Source organism: Zeus faber (genome assembly GCF_960531495.2).
Source record: "Zeus faber genome assembly, chromosome: 16".
Taxonomy (NCBI): domain Eukaryota; kingdom Metazoa; phylum Chordata; class Actinopteri; order Zeiformes; family Zeidae; genus Zeus; species Zeus faber.
The window spans coordinates 27,995,512-28,018,372 of NC_137202.1; the positions used below are offsets into that span (position 1 = coordinate 27,995,512).

The 22,861-nt window shown below is 49.2% G+C and overlaps 1 protein-coding gene across 2 annotated transcripts in view; it reads left to right on the forward strand.

The window, feature by feature from the left end:
• itga9 (integrin, alpha 9) overlaps nucleotides 1-22,861 on the forward strand; it is a 56,628-nt gene that overhangs the window by 20,107 nt on the left and 13,660 nt on the right. For both annotated transcript variants that reach the window (XM_080016775.1, XM_080016776.1), the window contains exons 16-23: nucleotides 14,445-14,597; nucleotides 15,898-15,974; nucleotides 16,465-16,612; nucleotides 20,362-20,448; nucleotides 20,533-20,612; nucleotides 21,601-21,684; nucleotides 22,344-22,452; nucleotides 22,684-22,791. In XM_080016775.1, the coding sequence (XP_079872901.1) occupies nucleotides 14,445-14,597; nucleotides 15,898-15,974; nucleotides 16,465-16,612; nucleotides 20,362-20,448; nucleotides 20,533-20,612; nucleotides 21,601-21,684; nucleotides 22,344-22,452; nucleotides 22,684-22,791 (846 nt within the window). The remainder of the gene's footprint in view (nucleotides 1-14,444; nucleotides 14,598-15,897; nucleotides 15,975-16,464; nucleotides 16,613-20,361; nucleotides 20,449-20,532; nucleotides 20,613-21,600; nucleotides 21,685-22,343; nucleotides 22,453-22,683; nucleotides 22,792-22,861) is intronic.

A 22,861-nucleotide genomic window follows, 5' to 3' on the forward strand; every position in this document is an offset into this window, starting at 1 on the left:
CGGCAAGTTGCAAAGAAAAGCCAATCAGTTTGGAATATCTAAAGCTGACCTTTCACCTCTGACCAATCACTCTTGTCGATATAGCAATAAGCCCCGCCCCCTGCCCCGTGGACAGGTTGTGCTTGTAAACACAGTAAACACGGAGCTGAGACAAAGCACAGCGTCCAGAAGAGCAACAGAAAGATGATGTATCGTTGGGACACACATTCATAGTTTGGTGTTTTTTTGGGATATTTAATTTCCAACCCAAAGCAGACGGTATTTTATTGTATAAAATTGTGTAAAATATGTCGACAAAGACGGACAACACCACAAACTTTATTATTTAGACCTACTCGTCATATTTATTTTGTTTTTGATTTGATCAAAATGTTAATTAAAGTGGCTGCACTAGTTACTTATTGTTCACAAACAGAAATAATTTGATTTGAGATCGTAATATTCGTAATATTTATTTATTTCTTTTTAAAACGCTGTTAACTGACGGGACATTTTATTTTGAATATTCAATAAAAAATATTATAAACCGACATGCCTTGATGATGTCATTCTCTATATAGCCTGCTTATCAATAGTTTTTAAGCTCAACAAACACAGATGATATTTGATGGGAATCTGTCCCATTTGTCCGGGTCATTGAAATCTCCCAGGACATGTTGACCTGCACCAGTCTGTTCCAACGGAAACTCTGGTGCACGCCAGGGTATGACGCTCCCCTCGATGCCCTTGAGCAAGGCACCGGCTCCAGAGCTGCAGTTGATCCCCGGGCGCCGTGCTGCGGATCCCAAATAGATAGGATGTAAAATGCAGAGGACACACTTCCCCAACAGGGATGAAAACGGTTCTTCTCCCACAAAGACAAGATGAAATCACTGCCGTATGAAAGGAAAACTCCAACAAAAAGTATTTGAACCTCCATTTTATTCTTCCATCGGGGTGCAGAGGTTCCAATCCTGTACATTGATCCGGTATTGCCAAAGAACATGGTCACTTTGCTCCCTGGCTCCTCCTGTTCAGCAGTCCAGGTCTGTCCAGCGTCAGCTTCTCCCGGCATTGTCCTGGTTCTCCTTGTTGTCCTGTTTTTCTCCTGTTTTTCTCCTGGTTTTCTCCTGTTTTTCTCCTGGTTTCCCTGGTTCTCCTAGTTTTCTCCTGGTTCTCATGATTCTTCTGGTTTTCTACTGGTTCTCCTGGTTTTCTCCTGGTTTTCTCCTGGTTTTCTCCTGGTTTTCCTGTGGGTTTCTCTTGGTTTCCCTAGTTCTCCTGGTTTTCTCCTGGTTTTCTCCTGGTCATCCTGGTTCTTCTGGTTTTCTACTGGTTCTCCTGGTTTTCTTCTGGTTTTCTACTGGTTTTCCTGGTTTTCTCCTGGTTCTTCTGGTTTTCTCTTGGTTCTCCTGGTTTTCTCCTGGTTCTTCTGGTTTTCTCCTGGTTCTCCTGGTTTTCCTGGTTTCCCTGGTTCTCCTGGTTTTCTCCTGGTTCTCCTGGTTCTCCTGCTCCTGCTGGGTGTTTCTGTCTGTCGCTGAATACGTCAGGAAGCCCTTCATTTCACATTTCCTCTTCAATTTGGCCTAATTGACAGTAAACTGCGCGCTCTGCCATGAGGCTCCTGGGTGGGCGCGGTAACGACTCTGGTCTCCAGCAGAAGGTAAACACTCTTCTGAACGACGCCGAGCGAGACGCTATCGGAGAGGGGGCTCCGTCCCGAGTCCGTCTGGCATGCAGCAGAGCTACGGCGAAGCTTTGAGCCCGGTCTGATCTAGTCGTGCTGTCCGCTATATCCTGACGTGGATATCGGGATATGAGTCCAGATCCGGTCTGGGACTGTACGTCTGGGGTCGTGGTGATAGAGTTCAATGTCTTTAAGGAGCGGAGGTAGATGTTCCAATCAACGCCTGGAATTGATAGATTGGTTCTCAGATCATTCTTGTGTATAAATAGCTCACATTCATCCCCAAATTATCAATATCAGGGTATTCAGTCAAAAATATCATGATATTTGATTTTGTCAGTATTGCCCTGTATATCCCGAGGATCTAGTCCACGGACTGAGAGCGGTTTGCGTGCACGGTGCGGCCGTGGGGACGTGTTTAGTCTAGCCCAGAAGGCCGAGTCGGCGGGAAGGTCACGCTGTGTTTTGCTCTGTTCTGTGGATTACAGTTTCATTATTTCAGTCCACCTGCTGCTCAGAGCAACCAGAGAGACCAGGATTAGAGGCTCCGGGGGGGGGGAGGGCGGCAAAACTGGAGCTCCATAACTCCAGAACCCAGGTCCCAGTACCCCAGTACCCCAGAACCCCAGGACCCCAGAACCCTATGACCCAGAATCCAGAGCTCCAGAACCTAGGTCCTAGAACCCCTGTACCCCAGAACCCCAGGACCCAGAAGCACGGGACCCAGAATCCAGAGCTCCCGAATCCAAAGCCCAGAAGCCCAAAACCCATGACCCAGGACCCAGGAGTCTTAGCATTAGCATTAGCTTTGTTGTTGTTCCAGTCCATCGTGTTGCAGATTCTCTGAACCAGATCTGGCTCCTGACGCGCTGTTCGGCCGATCGCGTCGTTTATCTTCCTCATGTGTCCAGCCCTCGTCTTCAGCCGAGCAGGAATGCTAATGGGAAACAGCTGGTGCCCGACTGCACACACACACACACACACACACACACACACATACACACACTTGCATACACACACACACACCCATGCATAAACACACACGCACAAGCAAATACACACACACGCATACACACGCACGCACTTACACACACTCGCATAAACGCACACATGCTTACAAACACACATGTACACACCCATGCATAAACACACACACAAACACACACACACACACACACACACACCCACCCACCCACACACATACACACACTCTCATAAACACACGCATGCACACACACACATACACACACTCATAAACACACACAGGCATGCACACACACACACACACGCACGCACACACACACACACACACACACAGTGCACAACCATACGACCACATGTTGAGGAAAACAAAAGCTTCCCTTTCCTCTCCATGTTTCCACACCTCAGCCAGCGACGGGCTACATGCTAACCGTGTTAGCTCAATGCATGGCTGCAGGGGGGTTCAGCTAGCCTAGCTCCTCGTGGGCTCGGAGCTTCACGACGCTGCTTGGAAATGGAGCGTCCTGGCCTGACCGTAAATCAAACCATTTAATTTAAAGACCTTTGGACTTGGAAATGAGGTGAGCTGTGCCCGGTTCCAGTTCGACGGGTGGCAGAAGTGGGTTTTTTTAGCGTCTGAAGCGATGGAATGTCCGCTCAGTAAATGCTTAAAAAAAAAGCTTTTCACACATCGCACGACTAACGCACCGTGCAGCATTTGTCCATTCCAATAGTTCTGAACATTTTTTTCGTGAGTAATTCCTCCCGAAATTACTCAACTGTTTGATGTGGATCATTTAGAAGATGTTTTGGCTGGCCCCTGGCCTCCAGATGGAACCTGTTCCGCTCTATTTGGGTATTTTTAGTGGAATAAACTGAACACGGACTGTAATACCGCCTCAGCACGTCAGGAGAAGCAGCTTTCTGCTGGTGAACCGTCCAGTACCTGGTGACCAGAGCAGGACAAAGTGGAAAGCTTTGGATTCTCCGTTGTCGCGTTGGCGTGAGGCCGCAGCCTCCGGTCACTTCCCACCAGAAGCCGGTCGGGCTTCGGGGAGATTTAGTCTTAAAAGGCGGCGTGCTGTGCGTTGGGACGGGACGTGGCGAGGGTCCTGTGAGCGAGAGCTGGGATGAGATTGTGAAAGGTGATTTTCAGAGGCGTATTCAGTTGCTCCTAGAGGCTCAGGAGAAGTCTGGACGTCGGCCGTTTGGGCGTCGGATCAGCACGTTCTGAGAGCGACGCCGAGCCTCCTCGCGAGTCTCCTTGTGTCTGCACGCCGCCGGCGGTTTGGGGTCTCTTCTGATCGTTGGCGCTCCTGGGGCCGCAGGGTCCCTGCGTCTGTCGCCCTCCGCCACCTTTTCCGCGCCCGTTCGCGCGTACGTGTTTACGTGTCCCGTGCAGGTAGGCCTTGAGACGCTGCCAACACACCGCGCCTTTTGTGGCCATGTGCGGTATTGTATACATGAGCGGAAACCAGCGTCCCAGAGGAGCCGGAGCAGCTGGAGCGTTCCACCAACAGTTGGATGTTTAAATTAGCGTCTGGCCTATATTCCACCCTGTGCTGCCCGGCATCTCATGTGTCCCCGTGGCACGGTGAGGGTATTTAAAGGTCCGAGCCCCGACCCTGCGCCGCTGCCGCCGCCACCAGGCCACCGTGGCGGAATGTTGTTTTATTCCAGTATATTATGTTTCTTATGATGGAGTCACTGCACTACCCGGTTGAGCCGCCGGGGCGCCCCCTGTAGACAGAGCGCTGAATGCCGCGGTTTACAGCGTCGGCGTAGGGGAGCAAAGATTTTTGCGCTATATCTCGGAACAGACCCGGAGATTCACTTTATCTTCTCCGATACTGAGCAGAAGCTTGGACACTTTTCATTTCCGTGGCAAAAAAAAAAAAAAATCCAAAATGTGCCCGTTTGACGGTTTTCCAACCGGAGGTCGCAGGTCAACATCGAGTCTTCGAGGAAAATCAAAATGTCGAAAACAGAATTGTGAGAAGTGGATTCAGGATTGTTCACGGTGGAATGCGTCTGTGAACCAAGTCTCTTTCCTCGTTGACATTTGAAAGTTGGGACATAATGTCTCCTCTGGTGTTTTTTTGTTTTAAAGCCTCTAGAAGTCTGGTGCAGCACAGCAGAGCGCTGGAGCCTGCTCTCATTTTATTCCAGTCTGTTCCGTTTTTACGTCCGTGCCGATTGATTAAACATCGTCTTAACTTCATTAAATGTGCGATGACAGGAATTTGTTCTGCACGTTCATGTGTTTCTCAGTCAGTTCCCAGTTTAATTTATTCCCTGTGTCGAATCGCCGGCTTGCACTCGGACTGGAAAGGACGCCGGGTTGTTTGCTTGTTTCTGGCTCTCTGCGTCCAGCGCAGGAAGGGACACGAGTCGTTTCCACAGATTAACAACTCGCCTCAAACCATCTGAAAAAAACGACACAGGGATCAGCAGGAACCGCTTAAAATAACCCTCCAGAGTTATTTACACGCGGCGTCCCAGATGGAGGCCTCGGGCCATGTGTTTGCCCCCCACGGGGAGCCAAGTAATTGGGATCCCCGAGGCGCGGCGGCACGCGGGGCCGGGGTCCGGACACACACTGCCGCTTTGTTCCCCCCTCGACGTCCCGCGCGCAACGTTCGATTCCCTCGATGCGGCGGCGCTGGCTGGATGACGCCGCGCCAGGAGGAAACAGAGCGAGCAGCGCGCTGATCAGAGCCAGCTGCTCCATTACACAAGCACCTATTTATTACACATGAGAGGGAAAATATTAAAACCTACCAAAATAGCTCCGCGCAGCCATCACGCGAGTGGAAAGCAGGAAAAGATCCTGTCATAAAAATTGGAACTAAAGGCTTTGTCGGCAGTTCCTGGTTTTAATAGCAGAGAGCGGGGCTTATTCATGCTAATTTTAGTGCAGGGTAGTATTTTGGTCTGGATTCCCCAACAAGTTTCTGGCAGAACCAACTTTGCAGAATTCTTCCCCAGGTTGTTGTGATGGAACGTGCAGAATGGACCGAAATGAGTCACCCTGCGCTTCCCACGTCCCTCCACCGCCAGCGCTTGGTCACATGGGCCGGTTGCTATGGCGATTTATAGTCAATGCACAGAGGGCAACCAAATGTTGAAGTGATTTGATGATTTGTTGATCCTGGCGGCTCGGCATGCTGGGTAAAATGTTTCCTCGCGGTCTGTCGGCCACATTCCTGCCACAGAGCAGCGAGATGGGTGGCCGAAATGAAAGCTCTGCTCCGACTTTGTTTCCCACACCAGTGTGTGTGTGTGTGTGTGTGTGTGTGTGTGTGCGTGTGCGTGTATGTGTCTCCATCATGTGTGACGCCTAAATGCTGGAGCAGTTTGGACCAGTTGTCTTCAGCCTGTCCTCCATGGATCAGTCTGTGATTCCTCGCCCTATCTTCCGCCGCTCACAGCCTCCACCCATCTCGTCTCAGCCATGCAGCAGCTCCTCCCATTTGTTATAAGCACCTCCCACTTCCTCCCACCTGGAGATGGAAGCTCGGGTCTCGCGCTGCGTTCAGTTGGAAGTCCGAACTCGGAATCCCGAATCGGCAGTTACAGACTAGTTTAGTTCCAAGTTTCAAACCCCTGCAAAGGGGATTGTGCTCGACACTCAGGACTGATCTGCCTGAAAGGTCCCTAAAACTTCCACTTTTCCAAGATGAAAGTCAGATTTTTCCAAGTTCCAACTTCAATGCAACTGATACTGTTGCATTTTCATCCTAAGGCTGGTTCCTCCACACCGGAGCTACAAAAAAATATATATTATTAATCATAAGAGTAATAGTAATAATAATAATAATAACAATATCTATTATAATAATAATAATAAATAATAAATATAGCTGCAGGCAGCATTACACAGGGTCCAGGTTATTTGTTTTAGGTATCCGTTACAGTTAATTGGTTCCTGTGAAATGCATCACATTTTACTAAACTTAAAAACATCAAACATGGTGGAGTTACATCCATAGTACCTTTTTTTAGAATATTGTGACTGACCTTGAGGATTTTTGCACAATGGCTTCTTTATTGTCTTATATTTTTGGCTATTTTTCGTCAACTGAAATAATAACAAAAACAAACTTCGTAATTGATTTGCACAACAATAATAATAAATTAATGTTATCTTATAACATAATAAATACATGTTAGTTGTAATTACTAATTTATTTATTTTTTTCTGTTAACAACATACAATTGGAAAATACAGTTTAAGAGATGACTTGTCTATATTGTAATGCAGACAACATTTATGGAACTTTAACATGAATTTGTCATTAGAATTATTATGGAAGAACTTTCTGTCTTTTCATTTAAATCTGCTCTGTTATCTGTAGGAAACTGTTTATACATGATGTTTCTTTAAAACAACCATTTATTTAAAACTTTAAACCAAATCTTGTCATTGTAACAACTTACCTTGTTGTGTGTAAGTACATGTGCCGTCTCAGTGACGGTAGGTGACGTTGAGTCTCGTGCGCTTCAATAATGACGTATTTACTCAGGTTTATGTACTTACGGATATTTACAATATGAGTCGAACTTGTACTATTTCAGTGACTTTTTTCTTGGATTACATTTGGAATAAGTTATGTTTCCATGAAAAAACTTTCACGGCTTAAATCTTTCCGATGTCTCACTGGATCTTGAACGCATCACTATCATCACATTACATTCGAGTGGATTCGACTTGACGTGGTCACAAGTTTTTGTGGATTACTGTTTTTTTTGTATTTTTCTTTAATCTGGCAAAGTAATGAGGACCAAAGAGATAGAAAAATATTAATAGAACAGATCCACAGACATCTACCAGGTAAGAAGGTACATCAACACACGTCAACATATAGTTTGTAATCTCTAACCACTACAGAGCGACAGTCTACACCGCACACTGAACACGGTCCAATGTACATTCTGAACCAGAGCCTGCACATTTATAGTAAATAAAATGATGACGTCATAAAACGTCTTACTCTAAATCTCATCGCCTTAATTTTGTTTAAGAGCAATGTCAAGCAGAACCAGCTGAATGTGTGGCTCAAAGTTGTTCAGTTTTTCACTAATTTCTTCTCCGTTGGTGGATCGATTTTGATGGAACTTCAACCACAAGGTGTTGTGACAAACCGGTTCAAACAAGATGTAAACCGCGTTCGTAGGTTCTGCCGTCCTTCTCTTTCAAATAGTTTTAGATTTCAAAAGTTTGAAAGCTGTGTCACAGAGAACATCACATAAAATATAACAGACGTGGTTCAAGGTGTAAATATGAACAAAAAGTGAATGTGAGCACAGTGACTCAAAGAACCCGAATATACTTTCTGGTGAAACTACATTTTAAGAACATGACTCGGTCCAGCCTGGGTCGAGACCCCCGCTCGAGGCTCTGGGCTCTGGGCTTGGAGGCTGAAACACAGATTTATCTGGGTGGAGTCTGAAAAAGAATAACTGCCGGAGCAACAATGCAGCTGAAGTGACCCAGATCTGGAGCTCGGTGACAGGAAGCATCTGGATCCCTGCTCCGTCACCAGGATGGAACCCCCTTCAACACGCAGATCCTCATAGAGCTCACATCTGCCCGCTATCTGCGCCCGCATGGGGTCCGAACCCAGCGCTCTGCCGGAGACACTCGGTTCAAATGAACTCACCGTGCTGCGTGGACAAATAAACTGCGCGGAGAGACTCTCAGACACTCTGGGAAGTTGTATTTCTCAAACCAGAAAGACACGGACGCTAATAAACAACTTCCTGTTTGCGTTCCCACAAAGATTATCACCATGGCAACGGACGTCCGTCTCTCAAAGCCGGGAAGTCTTTAGCCGCTTGCCCTGGAAGAGTCCGAAAAAAGCAACAAAAGCCAAATAAAAACGTATCGTGCTTTTGTGGAAGCCTGATTGCTCGTGACTACGTAATAGAACCCCGCCCGGTGAAACATGCTTCCTTTACATCGGTTTAAAATAGATGAAATTGATCTCCTCTTACCAATGACCCCCTCGGGACCACGCATTACCTCAATATTTCCATGAAAATCCTCTGTTTGCGTTCTGGGAAGGTGGTTTATTTGTCGTTAAGTCGTGTGTGGTTTTTGAGCCGTTTCTTACGTTATTTAAGAACAGGCTAGAACAGACATTTTCACCCTCGGCAGCAACAGATTGTTTGGCTTCAAGCGCTATTTTCTGTGTATTTGGAAGGTCAAAAGCTGCCTCCTTAAAAGGCCTGGTGCACATCCAGGTTCCCCTCTCTCCAGTGTTGTTTTACTCGCTGGGAGGCTCGGCGTGTCCTCGTGGTGACTCCGCGTGAAGCCCGGATCGGAAGAGGAGTGAGTCTTGATGGACGCGACGATGGGAGTTCAGAGCTTGGAATTTGGGGAATGAAGATGCAGAGATACAGACGGGGCTCCGCGAGGCCCCTCGGCCCCCCCGGCCCCCGACTGGGATGCATCTGTTTACAGGAAGCGGGACCCGAGAGGTCGAGGGCGGTTGATTAAAACAAATTAAACAAAATGGCAGACGACGCGCCGTGGACACGGAGGGGGCCTGGATGGAAACCGGCCGAGGGTTTTAAGCCCGACACGTTGCGTTCACCTCAGTGTGGAATGCTCTCGGCCTCTTTCCTTCACCACGCATTGCAGCAGCATCGACGTGTCCATCGCGCGTCGCGGGTGCGGGTCTGTTTGAGCTGAAAACCAGTTCCATCTGCCCGGTTCCACCAGGGAAAGTGCTACACCTCTGCCTGGGTCTTTATGAAAGCCAGCTGTGCTTTTAACTGTCCGTGGGTCAGACCTCGAATGCCTTCTTCGTGAGGCAGGCTCGGCCGTAAAGGTTCCTGTAATTTGTGTTTATGTGGACATTGTTTCAGAACGCGGTAAATGGGCTCCGCTCCAAACAGCCTCTCAGGCGTGAGTGATGGATCCCGGTGTGCCGCCCCCCGGACGGCGCGGGGCTTTTCAGGAGGAGAGGGGCCGTAGATCAGTTCTGTTCTGATAATGGGATGTATTTCTGTATGTGCGCTGCTGAAGACGGACCGGTATTTTATCATGTTTATTCAAGGAATGTTTTTGTGCATGACGGTACAGATGGTCTGTGTTTCCTGTCAAATGATAAGCCGCTATATGTGCACTTTCCCGTTGGGCCGGGGCCATGTGTAGAGTGCAGGGAGCCCCTGTCAGGTCTTTTTCACTTTTTTTTTTTACTTTCCGACAGAAATATTTAATATTAAATATTAATATTAAAAATGGATTGAGGGGATTTCAAATCAGGCATTTGTATGGGGTCCGCTCCAGTTGGAGAGGTTGGGTGGTGGATCGCAGTCTCTTTTAGGGTTTTTTTTTCAAGCTTTGCCAGCCTGATCGGATTCTGAGAAACGCAGTGCGATGCTCAGCAGGTCCAGAGAAGAAGCCTGCGATTTATTATCGCTTCAGGTTGGCACGTAAACCTGGACGGACATTTAAGAATCTCCACTTCCATCATTCCTTTCAGGTCGAGTCAACTATTCTCGCTGGCAGGACGTGGAGGAGAGAACATTGCACCTTTTGTGAAAAGCTGGTCTGAAGCAAACAATCTGGGATCATTTTGTTGTGTTTCTTTACATTTTCTTGGAATTATTTAGCTTGAAATAATGGAGGCGTAAACCCAGGCTATCAATGCTGATTATCCTTTGACTCAGACGTTCCAAGTGAGGGGACAACAGTCGTCCTGTTTGGGTGTAAACACAGTGAACAGGAAAACACACAGAAATATGAAATGTGAAAAAAGAGGGTTAGGGTTAGGGTTTGGGCTCAGACCCTCAGAGCCCCTCACAGAGGGTCGGCTGAGGTCCAGGATGGGCTCCGTGGATTGAACACTGGGAGTTAGGGATGAGGTCGAAACGCACACACGGTCCTGCTTCACAGTCTGGACTCTGCTGGACAGCGTGTTGACAGCGTGTTGTATGACCAGTGTCATTGTTTTATTTTCCCTTTTCTATTCCTGTAGAAACAGTTGCACACTTGTCATTGTGGTTGACTTGCAACTGTTCCAGTGTCTTCACTCACGTCTCAGCCCCTCTGTTCTCACGTTGGACTCACGACAGTCTTGGACCTGACTCGACTGGAAGTGGAAAAGCTTTGGTCTTGGCCTGGGCCCGATGTGGCCTTTGGAGACTACAACACAGCGAGCTCATTTGAGGTTTCTCCTTTTAGAACGTGTTGCATATTCTTCTGAAAGACGTTGTAATGGTGTTCTGGGGGCGGGCGCGATTTGTCCTTCAAGGAGTTAAGAAGAAAGAAAGGTCTGAGAAGGCCCCGCTTCACCCTGCATCATTAAAACTCAATGAGAAACAGAAGTCAGCCCCACACTGGGGATGGTAGTGCGCAACATAGTCTCTGTTTCTCTTTCCCCTTAAACCAATGACTCCATTCATCACTCCACTCCAAAACTGTTTCCAATTAACCGATTCCATTTGTCAAGATCCCCCGTTGTTTGCCGTTGAATTCCCCTGCAAGACGGACAAACAACCAGCAGCTCTCACAAAGAGGACTGTGTGTGTTTCCCCTCAGTTGTTAGCTGAGACTTCCCGTGACCAGGCATCAGCTGTAAGAGTGTTTTACAGCTGAGAGGAGGGCTCTGGCTCTGTGGAGCTGCTTGTGCTCCTTCCAGCCGACCGTGAGGCGTTAGGCCGAGGTTCAGAGCTGCTGGAGCTGACGTCACTCCCCCCGCACCCACCCGGAGGGAGGGAGGGAGGGCGGGAGGGCCGGTTTGGGTCCCTGCCACCACAATGATCCAGTTACCATGTGATCCAGTGAGATCAGAGCCCACGCAGGGGGAATCTCAGGCTAACTTCATTTCCATGGCTTTGTCACAAAGTGCTTCACATAACACAAAGAAAACACATTTGAAGGTATAAGCTCAGATGGTGTGTGTGTGTGGGCATTTGGACTGAGATTTCTGTGTAAATTTACGACGTGCACCAAGGTGCTGTACGGGTGGCTCAGTGGGTCTACGTGCTCCAGAAGGATAGAACATGAAAGGAAAGAGAGCATGAAAGGATGGGTACGACGGGGCCGGAGGTAGATCCGTGGGTCTGAGACGGCGCTGGGAGGTGGAACCGGAGCTATTTGAACCCAGTTTTCACCCTTAACACCATGGAATTAGGACAGGTTTCCCGCATCATGTGACCAGGCTCTAAACACACGTCTCTCCGGGGACGAAGTATTTAGACTGCAGCGAGCGTCTCATTAAAGTGTGCAGTCGCTTCAACCTCTTTATATTTTGTGAGTTTTAAAAGTCCAGTAAGGTGTGGTTACAATCAGCGATCAGAGACAGGGCAGCGTAAAGGCCTGTCTCACTGAAGGCAGATCCTGCGTACTACACTGGCTTCAACCCTCCTGATAGGGATTCAGTGGCTGTATGTCTAGATTTTACCAGTCACTGAGCAGCACAGAGGTCCTGCATTTTTATAAGGCTTTTCTAAACCAGCACGTGCCGCACATTCACACCTCGATGGCGGCGGCAACCTGCTCATCGAGAGCAGTTGAGAGGTTCAGCTTCCTGCTCGAGGACATGTCGGCGCGCCACGGGGGATCGAACCGGGACCCCTCTATTAACCGAACGACCCGCTGCTCCTCCTGCGCCACGTCGCCCCCTGTTGTAGCCCTTGACAGCAGGAGAGAGTTAGTTGATGTGTAAATGTCTTAAACAACAGAGATTCCATTCCTGGAATTGTCCTCTCACTTGAAAGCACCAGATCTTCCCTCAGGGCCTTGAGGGTTTGGATTGGGATTAGCACAATAGCCGCCTTTGAACGGGGACGGCGACCTGTCACAAGCACTCTCTTGTGAGTCTGACCGGTGTGTTGGAAACAGTTGTTGGGAGTCGATTCCACTCAGAGATTTAAAGCTAAAAGGCAATTAACACCAGCGGGGGGTTTTGGGGGGGGTCAGGAGCTCCTCTGTTCTGGGACTGTGGAGGTGACGGGGCCGATGCCGGGGCCTGGGTAGGAGCTGGGGGACAGGAATAACTGGCTAATAAAAGCTGTGACCCGGTGCTGCTCCGGTGTGAAGGGCCTGAAAGCTCTCAGCTGCTCAAAGTGAAGGAAACACTTCTTTGTCTGTGTAATAATAACACAGATGCTATTAAAAATAAAAAATGGAAAGAGAAGTATTTGTAAATGTTTTTTGTGAATGTGCCCCTTCACTCTAGTTTAAAGGTCATTTCCAAATATGAGACTTTGAATCCCCCCCAAAATGAGCCAAAGGTTCTCATGTGGCTCATGAAAAAGTGAGATGTATATTGGGAGCAGTCTGCCCCGCCTCGATGCTGAGGCCCCCCAGGCCAGGGCGCTCCCAGGGGCTGGGTTCACTCAGAGGCCGATGGACAGGGGCCATTTCAGGCACCGCTTTAATGGCTTCTGAGCATGAGGATTTTAGCAGCTCCGCACACGAGCACCAGCGCTCGTAACACACTGAGAGCGACATTGTTCCCGGTACCTCCCTGGACCGTCCAGAGCTGAAACAACATGGCCTCTGTACGAGCAGCGAGGCACGCGGTCTGATGAGGGATGGAGCCCCGACCTCTGCTCCGTGTCTCTGGGGCTTATCTTAGTGGAGGAGCTGGCACTGCTGTCATTAGCACATCTACAAAAGAACGTAACGTAAAATCGCCCAAAAGGAAAACAATTGAAAATGTTTCTTGCCTTGTGGCGCTGCTCCCCAAAGAGCCCCCAAAATGTAATGTACCTTTTCAGGCCTGGTGGTGTCCTGCCCACGACCCGACCCAGCTCCTTCCTGCCATAACTCTTTCACAGTTGCTAGGTAGAAGTTCAGCGTTCTCCCCTCTGATTCCTGGTGTATTTCTTACTGCAGACTGGCTGCACGCCCGCCTGAGGAAAGGTTGATGAGTGGGTGGGCATCGGAAAACTGCGATAATGGCCAAAAAATGAGAGAGAGAGAGAGAGAGAGGGTGTAAAAAGGAAGAATGGCCTTAGTGACCACCGGAAAGGCAACAGTGAAGCCCTTGTGTTTACTTTATGGGTTTGGCTCCATGTCCGCAGGCACAGACACAAGCCGCCTTCACAGCTCGTGTGAATGTTTCCTGATCCAGGCGCGGCGCCACCTTCAAAAGGCCGAGCGCTCTTTAACTGACAGGGGAGCCGAGGAAGCATGACTTAGACTGTATCTGCTTCTCTCGGTGTTATCCCCTAATGAAGACGTCGACGGATTTGATCACTCCTCCTTCCCCCTTCCGCCTCAATCTTTGCGGTTTCCGTGCTCGGTGCCAAACCAAACACCTCTCACATGGTCCAGATCCTATCAGCGGGAACCGAGATACAAGCGGCTTGTTACCGAGCCGTCTGCAAGCGCCTTCTGGGGATGTTCTGCGTGCACTGTGTGTATATTAAAAACCTTCCAGTTGTAAGTCAGGCTCTTGTTTCAATAAGCAAAACAGAAAGGTGTGCTTCGGAGGCAGGATTCCATTTGATCCTTTCACACTAACTCAGCTGGCACGGCCGCATGCTGCTCATTACGCTTTATTTTCGTTCACGCAATCGCTCATTGCGATCACAGTCGTGATATCGGCCTTATTCGATCTAAACGATCAGCTGATGATGTCGACAAGCTCTGAGCTGGAAGCAGGTGCTGATCTGCCATAGCGAGGTCTCATCCCGTGCCACTGAAAGACAAATGTTTATTTGATGCCAGCTGTTTTTTTACAGGCCTGTTTTCCTTGTGGAATACTGCGTCGGAATTGTTTCCGTGTGGAAAGGTGAAGCGGGTGATTGAGCGTGCTGTTTGTGCTCTCCGCAGAAGGACGTGAAGGACGTGTTCACCGCCATCACCTTCGAGGTGGCGTACGCCCTCGGGACGCACACGGTGAGCGGGCCGCCGGACCGAGACCTGCCCGCCTTGACCCCCGTGCTCCGCTGGAAGAAAGGGGGAAAGATCGCCGCCAAGAACGAGGTAACGGCTCTGAGAGGTCGGCGGACGGGACCGTTGGTGTCCGTGGAACTGTTGGTCAAACCTCTCACGCCCTCAATTATTACAGCCAAGAAAGATCATCGTGATGGAAATGATATTGTGAAAGTGGTGTGGAGGTTTTTGGGAACACCGCCTGAAGCTTCTGGTCGCCGTGTGCGGAACAGAGCTTCTGTCGTTCTACTCTACGTTCACTCCCATTGGTTCTGATCCTTTCAAGAGAGTCTGGAAACAAACTAGAGAGTAAAATATGAAGCGGTTCCAAATGCCCCAAGAAAGTTTATCAGGAATCTGTAGTAAACATGCTTCTAGTATAATACGATCATTTATAGCCCACGTTGTTCTACGGAGTCATTTTTTATTTATTTGCATGTGATGTTTGTTCTGCTTCAAATTTTAGTCTGAGGTTTGTTTTAATGGATTAACATGGAGGCGAGGAACATTCATTTCTGAAAAACATGAAATGACTGAACCATGTCGTACTGAACTGTGCGGTGAGACCGTTAAACTGTTTCTCGCCATCTTTGTGGTCCGGTTTTTTGGGCGGGGACGCGTGACGTGTCGCTACCCGGCATGGCCCCGCCCCCCTTACACCATATAAACACCAGACAACAGAACAATGTGGTTGATAGCACATTGTTCTGTGGGATGACAAACTCAGAACACGTATTTATCTTTGCTCCATGGGGACGTTACGTTTACTGAAGGTAAAGAGGCGGCTCCACAGCCATGTCCAGGAAGCTCAGAGAGAAACCTCCTCTCTCCTTTGTCGAGTTCAGCGACACCGACATGCTGTCGATTTCCTGAATGAATCTGGATTGAGATGAAACTGAAAGCACCTGAAGCATCATCAGTGAGAGTGTGGGGCTGAGGTTAGAATGATTTGGTGTTGGTTACCGGCTCGGTGTCAGTGGTGTTGACTTTGCCTGAGTGGAATCCAGAGAGCTGATTAATTTATTTTCTTAGCAGCCACCTCCATGCGCTGCTCCTGGCTTCCTGAAAACTGGAAGGAGACGGCGTTTCGCAGCTCGTATGGAATTCATTTCTGTGGAATGTAGCTCCGTTACACCGGGCTTTACCGCCGCGTATTAGGCTTCTTTTTAATGTTTCAGTTCCAGAACAAAGATGGTCCACTTCTCTGGATCATGAAAAGAGAAACAGTGAATGTGTGAGGCGTTTGAGCCGGGGCTGAGCGTGGAGTGCCGCTGCCCCCTAGGATGCAGTGTTCCGGGCTGGGCCGCGATGAGCTCATCTCAAGTGTTGACTGTCCTGTTTCCTTCTCCAGACGTGGTTTGAGAAGAACTGCCTGTCCGACGACTGCGCCGCGGACCTGCGACTTCGTGGGAAACTGTTGATTTCTGGGTAAAAAAGATTTTAAAAAAGAAAACCCCTTTCCTTCCCAGTTTGTTCTGTCCATGTGTTTATATTAGAGTGACTTCTTGCTTCTGGCCGTCGCTCCCCAGTTGGAGGAAATTAGGTGATGTCATAGACACAGCAGCGGAGGGTGCGGACGCTGGAGCTATGACGCACGTTTCGCTCCAAAGACTTGGACCACCTCCATGTAGTTTTCCATTTTTAGGGAGATCTTTCCCTTTCTCTGTATATTTTTCTTAGCTCCTAGTGCCCTTTGCAACAAACAGATCACGTTTCTTTTTTAATGAAACAACCACCACAGGGGGGAGACTTTCTGAGTTTCCCACAAACACCCACTTTGTCGATGTTAAGTTGAGGTCTTCAAGTCAAAAGTTCTATTCGTAAACTGAAATCCTTGTTCACTGCTCGACCCCTGACCCCTTGCAGTCCTTGAATGTTCCCCGGTGGCTGAAAGGTTTTGTTGTGCCGTTCCCCTCAGAGTGCACAGCAAGCCCCACTTGGCTCTGGGAGGAGTAAGGAACATCTCCCTGAACCTGACGGTGTCCAACGCCGGAGACGACGCCTACGACACCAACATCTACTTCAACTTCTCCAGAGAGGTCTTCTACATCAACTTCTGGCAGAAGGTGCGTGTCGGCTTTGGGTGGCTCTTTGGACAAGTGGCCGTCTGTCAACCTCAGGCCTGTTGTCCTGTGGTTCTCTATATGATAGCAGAGCAGCTAAGTGGCTTCCTGAGGAAAATATAATATATAAGTATAACATATCTCGAAAAAAAAAGACGTAGTGTGTCCGAAACTCTGAAATGTGTCCAAGCGAGTGTGAAACTTGAGGCTGATGTTGGAAATGATGAACGCCTGTTGGTTGGACAGGCTTTCCTCTGATTGGATGACAGTTCGGGGCTCAATCCACTAGATGTGTCTGCTGCCAAAGTGCTTTTGAGCAAGACACCGTTTCTCTACCTCTAGCGGGTGATGCCAAAGAGAGCGAGATGGGAAAAGATAGGCCTTTTTTTATTTTCCCAGGCAGGGTTTCATTGCTTTGTTTCACAAATGGTTGTTGGGTACGAGTGCAAGGACGACGCATCAAGATGGAAAATAATTTTGTGGAGAGCGGAGGACCACGGTAGGCCCGCGGGCCAGAGGTTCTCCACCCCTACTAAGCCCTGGCTGCAGCACTGACAGCTGGACTATCCATGAGGACGGACACGCTGGCTGACCCCCACGTAACATGGTTTCTGACTCATTCGAGACAAACCCACGTCAACTAAACCACGGTGGACACCAGAGAGTGGGACCGATCGCAGGGTTCGACCTGCTCCAGATGCTTCACTTACCATCCAACTCCATGAAACGTCTACCTGCTGCCTCAGAGTCTCCTTGGGGTTTTGTGGAGATAGATTTCCCAGGAGCAGCTGTGTCGGATCCAGATCCTCAGATACCTGTCTGTCTGTCAGAGCGCTCTAACCCTGATGCGGGACCAGGGCTGGAAAATCCAGGTTCAGAAAGTGAAATTCGACATCCAGGAAGTCCAAACCCCACCGCAATAGATCAAAGCTTGTGTGCATGAGGGGACGGAGCCTCCGTGGTTTCATTTAAGACCCACCTCCAGGTTATGCTGATTGAAGGCTCTCGATGGCAAGGGGCTGTGAGTGTGTGTGAGTGAAAGCTGGACCGACCCGTGGACCTGTGGACCTGTGGACCAGTGGACCAGTGGACCGAGCCACTCAGGCGTGTCTTCCTGCCTCACGCCCTCAGTGCGCTGCGACCACGACCCAGGATGTGAATAAACGGGCGGTGGAAATGGAAGGATGGAGTTTCATGTCTAATCTAATGAACAAAGTCTCCTTCCTGTTACTCACAGAGCCCCCTTTTGTTTGGAACCTGATAAGTGGGAGTGGTGGCTCCACAGTGGGAGGGAGGGGGCGGGGGGCGGGAGGGGGGTGGGTCATCAGCGTCTCATGGATAGAAACACGAAGGAATTATAAACAGAGCGGAAAGATTAATGTTGTTCTGAAGGACACTGTACCCAGAGAAATGTTTTTTTTTAAGTCATGTTTTTATTTTTTTATACTTTAAAGGTTTTTTTTGCAGCTAAACCTTATTTTCATTCACGGTTCATCATTTGGAGTCACCCAGAGTGCTTGAGAGTGAATGTTTTAAATTGATCCAGTTTTTGAGAGCGTCGGCGAGGGTGATTGCCTCTGTGATTGTCAAAGATTCTGATGCCGATCACACGGCTTGGACTGATTCCCAAATATCGAAAAATAGGGTTTAAGTTAATAAATACCGGGCTTGCCCTTTAACCAGGCTTCTACCAATGCACAGTCGTGAAGAATGACGTGCGGACATCCAAGGCAAACCTCAACCTAAAAGCGTGGCTGGCGGCATCCCCGAACACAAAGCGCGATGTCGAGCGCTTCACGCGTTTGTCTTTAAAGGCTGACAGCGCCGCTCCTGCTGCTGCCGTGCGCGCAGCGAGACCCTTCCAGTTCCCCTTCCTCGCCTGGAAGTCCAAGGTGTTGACATGACCTCCTCCTGGCAGACCTCGGGTCAGTCCCTCGTCACCCCGCCATGCTCCTCTTCCCCCGGCGAGACGAGCGCGAACCGCCTCCCCCCCCCCCGTTCCGTCTGTTGCTCTTGGAACAGCAGCTGCGGCAGAGGAGGCGAGCGGGATTCAGGAGCCACTCGTCTTCGTCCCCCGGGACGCAGACGGCTTCGCTGTGTTTTGCTTTCGTATCTCCGTAAAATATTGGAGGAGTCGGCTTTAGTTATTCTTCCTGCCCACACAGAGCATGATGGACGGGGCTTATTGTTCCACCGCGTTTCAGACAAATCAGAGGTGGAAAATCTAGGGTCAGCAAGTAACAGGCCTGGTTCCGCTCGTCGCTTGGATCCCTGTCTTGATTCTAATGAGCAAATCCACGTTTTGATCCACATTTTTTACTTTCTGAACCCGGATTCCGCCCCTGTGGTTAATCTTGAATTTTAGCACCTTCTATCCTGGATCTAAAGGAGTACTTTGCGCGGGGTCCGGGTTAATCCCCGCTGCGTGTAGAGAGCAGAACATGACCCCGCTGAGTGAAGGTGGAGCTGACAGTGCATAGAAACAGGCAGTAAAAGGTAAAATACAGGCCTCCTGCGTGTTGTCATTCCCACCAAGCTGCTCCGCGGAGCGTAAACAAACCCAGTGATATTTAATGGGCCTGCCAGTCTGAAGCTCCGCCTCGCACTTTTTCCCGATGGAGACAGAGCAGACCAGGCAGGGCGACCGAGGGGTGAGGGAGTGGAGGAGTCCATGTGCGTGCAGGCCGGGCCCAGGTGGCTGATGGGTAAAAAGACCCACTTCCCGGTCCCACGGGACCGGCCCTGTTTGCACAGCAGCCCCGAGGTACGCTGGAAGAGGAGGAAATACCACGGTTGCCGGTTCTGCGGGGGTCCCACCCCCCGAGGGTCCCCGCGTGGTGTCCTTATTCAATGATGGAGGTGAGGGCACGGCTCCACCCGACCCGGGAAACTGCTGAATCAGGAATGTGAACGTCAGGTGTGGAGTGACGTACAGCTCCTAAACACAGTGACAGAGGAAACGTAGGGAGGAGGCTGAGGGAGGAGGGACGGTAGGAGGTGGACGGAGGAGGGAGGTGGAGGTGGAGGAGGAGGAGGAGGAGGAGGAGGAGGAGGAGGAGGAGGAGGAAGGTGAAGGAGCATCTCAGAGTGAAGTTGAAGGAATTTTCTCTCCCCGTGGGGTCAAGGCCCGAGTGTTTAGAGAGAACAGCCGGAGGAACTCACAGTGTTTGGACAAGTTTCCAAACAGCCGCCTGGCCACCGTCCAACCCCCCCCCCCACACACACACACACACACACTGCGTCTTCCCTTTGTTCAGATCCTTCAACAGTTATATTTAGTTTACTGTAATATTTAATAACTCGAGCACGACAGAGTCTGTTAAAAACAATATGATCAGACTGAAGGGTGTGTGGTGTGTGTCTGTCTCTCTGTGTCTATCTCTCTGTGTCTGTCTCTCTGTGTCTGTCTCTCTGTGTCTGTCTCTCTGTGTCTGTGTCTGTGTGTCTGTGTCTCTGTGTATGTCTCTCTGTGTCTGTGTCTGTGTGTCTGTGTCTCTGTGTATGTCTCTCTATCTCTGTGTCTGTTTGTCTGTGTCTCTGTGTCTGTCTCTCTGTGTCTGTGTCTGTGTGTCTGTGTCTCTGTGTATGTCTCTCTATCTCTGTGTCTGTTTGTCTGTGTCTCTGTGTCTGTCTCTCTGTGTCTGTCTCTCTGTGTCTGTGTGTCTGTGTCTGTGTGTCTGTCTCTCTGTGCCTGCCTGTCTGTGTCTGTGTCTCCATGTCTCTCACCGTCTGTCTCCTGGTCTCGTCCCCAGGAAGAGAAGGGCATTTCCTGTGGCCTGGTGGATCTGGACTTCCTGAAATGCAGCGTGGGATTCCCCTTCATGAGAGCGCAGACCAAGGTAGCGAGACTGCTCCATCCCATAATACTCCCATGGTGAATGTGGCTGTGAATCCTCACCCCTCGTCTCCTTCCTCTTCCTCAGTTTCATCTCGCAGTTATTTTCGACACCAGTCGTCTCTCCGGGGAAAATGAAACGCTTCGCTTTTTGGTCCAAGCCAAGAGGTTGGTACTAGAACACGCTGGGACAGAGTCAAGTGTCATCGGTTGGGTTCTGATCGGTTGGGTTCTGATCGGTTGGGTTCTGATCGGGTGTGTTCATATGGTGGGTTCTGATCGGTTGGGTTCTGATCGGTTGGGTTTGATCGGTTGGGTTCAGATCCCGTCTCCACTGCGGTGTCACAGCTGGTACATGAGCGACATCTTGGTGGTGGATTTCAGGCTCAGTTTGTTTTGGCGAAGCAGCGTCTCCTCTGGGTTTATGCCACTTAAGGGAGCCAAGATGGGCCAAAAATAATCCGGAGCTCAAAGTCCTGGTGGAGGTAGCGAGAAGCTGTGAAGCTAGTAGGAGAAGCTGTGACCTTTTTTGGTCAAAGACTTGTTTCCGTGGCAACGGACCGCCGCTCCGCTGGTGCTGCGGAATAGAATTTAGCAACGGGCGTTTCGACTTTTCTGAGTTGGGAGTGGTCAGTGGATTAAAACTACAGACCACATGACATAAGATTTTCTGTTTTTCTACTTTTGGAAGCGCTCTTCTTTTAAAAATAGAGGAGGATGCAATAGATAGAAGGAATAAACAATACAAATAAACAAAAACAAGAAAAATGATCCTAATACAAACAGGAAAACATTGGTAATAAACCTAAAAATAAACTATAAAAGAAACCCAAAAGTGAACAGCAAACAATAAAAAAGGGCAATTGGCAATATATGTAAAATATACATGAAATAAATGTAATATATATACGCAAAATATATGTATCATTTATGTAAAAAATATGTAAGATTTATGTAAAATACATGTAACATATATGTAGAATATACGTAAAATATATGGCAAATATACATCAAATATACGTCAAATATATGTAAAATATATGTAAAATGTATATAAAATATATGTAAAAATATATCTCAAATATATGCTAAATATATGGCAAATATACGTAAACCTAAAAATGAATGAAATGTGTTTCTGGTCTTTCCATTGTAGTGCGAATCCTGAGCACAAGCTGCTGGACAACAGCCTGGACCTGTCCATCCCTCTGGTCCATGAGGTGGACACCACCATCAGCGGGTAAGAACACAACAGGTCACTGTTAAGGAACCTGGAGCTGGACCCGGTCCTGGGGCCGGACTCTGAGGACCCGGTCCTGGGGCCGGACTCTGAGGACCCGGTCCTGGGGTGACATGGTCCATGTCTATGTCAACGGGAGTGATGCAGGATGTGTTGGGACTTAAAATCCTCTCTAGTTTTGACATCCAGTGAACTGATCCAAAGATTATTTTGTTACAAAGTCCCATATTTGGTCGGTCATTTGAACGACTGGGACGTGGACCAGGACAGAGCGGTTCAGGGACTTCCTGGTGGAGGATCGGAGCGCCGTGGCTGGTGGAGGAGGGCTGTGGCTCAGACTTCCTGGTGGAGGAGCGCTGTGGGTTTTCTTATCTGGAGGTCCTGGGATCGGGGGCAGGGCCCTTTGAAAAGCTCTTATCTTCAACTCTTTATCACAGAGCGAGTCCAGGGAGGAAGGACGGAGATGTAGAGCAGCGCTCGCTGGCGGCCATGACTGTTGTCTTTAGTCTGAGGGGAGGAAACATCTGAGTCCTGTCGCAGAAACAGACTCTGACCAGACGCACTCTGCTGCCGTTTGTTTTCCTTGTTTTTCTTCTGTTTTCTTTCCCGACGTTCAAACAAACACGTGTAAACATGTGAGCGTCTGCTCTCTGTCGCAGAGCGGTCAGTCCGTCCTCCTTCGTCTACGGGAACTCCATCGACGCCTCGCACTTCGTGCAGCTGGACGACATGGAGTGCAGCTTCCAGCCGCTCAACCTAACCTTCCAGGTGGGTGGAGGAGGAAGGGTGGAGCAAGGACAGTGTCACTGTGTCCTGGCTAAGGATTCACCGCTCTCCCTCCCTCTCTCTCTCTCCCTCCTCCATCCGTCTATTTCTCCCTCCTCCATCCCTCCATCCCTCTCTCCCTTCCCCCTGCATCCCTCCATCCCTCTCTCTCTCTCCCTCCTTCATCCCTCCCTCTCTCCCTCCTCCACCCCTCCATCCCCCCTCTCTCTCCAGGTGATAAACAGTGGTCCCAGCAGACTTCCAGGCTCCACTGTGGACGTCAGGATTCCAAACCGACTTTCCGGCAGCGGAGCCGACATGTTTCAGATCCTCGACACGCAGGTAACTTTCATACAAGCACACTACCCAGTACATACTAACTACTTTATACTACATACTAGTACATACTAAC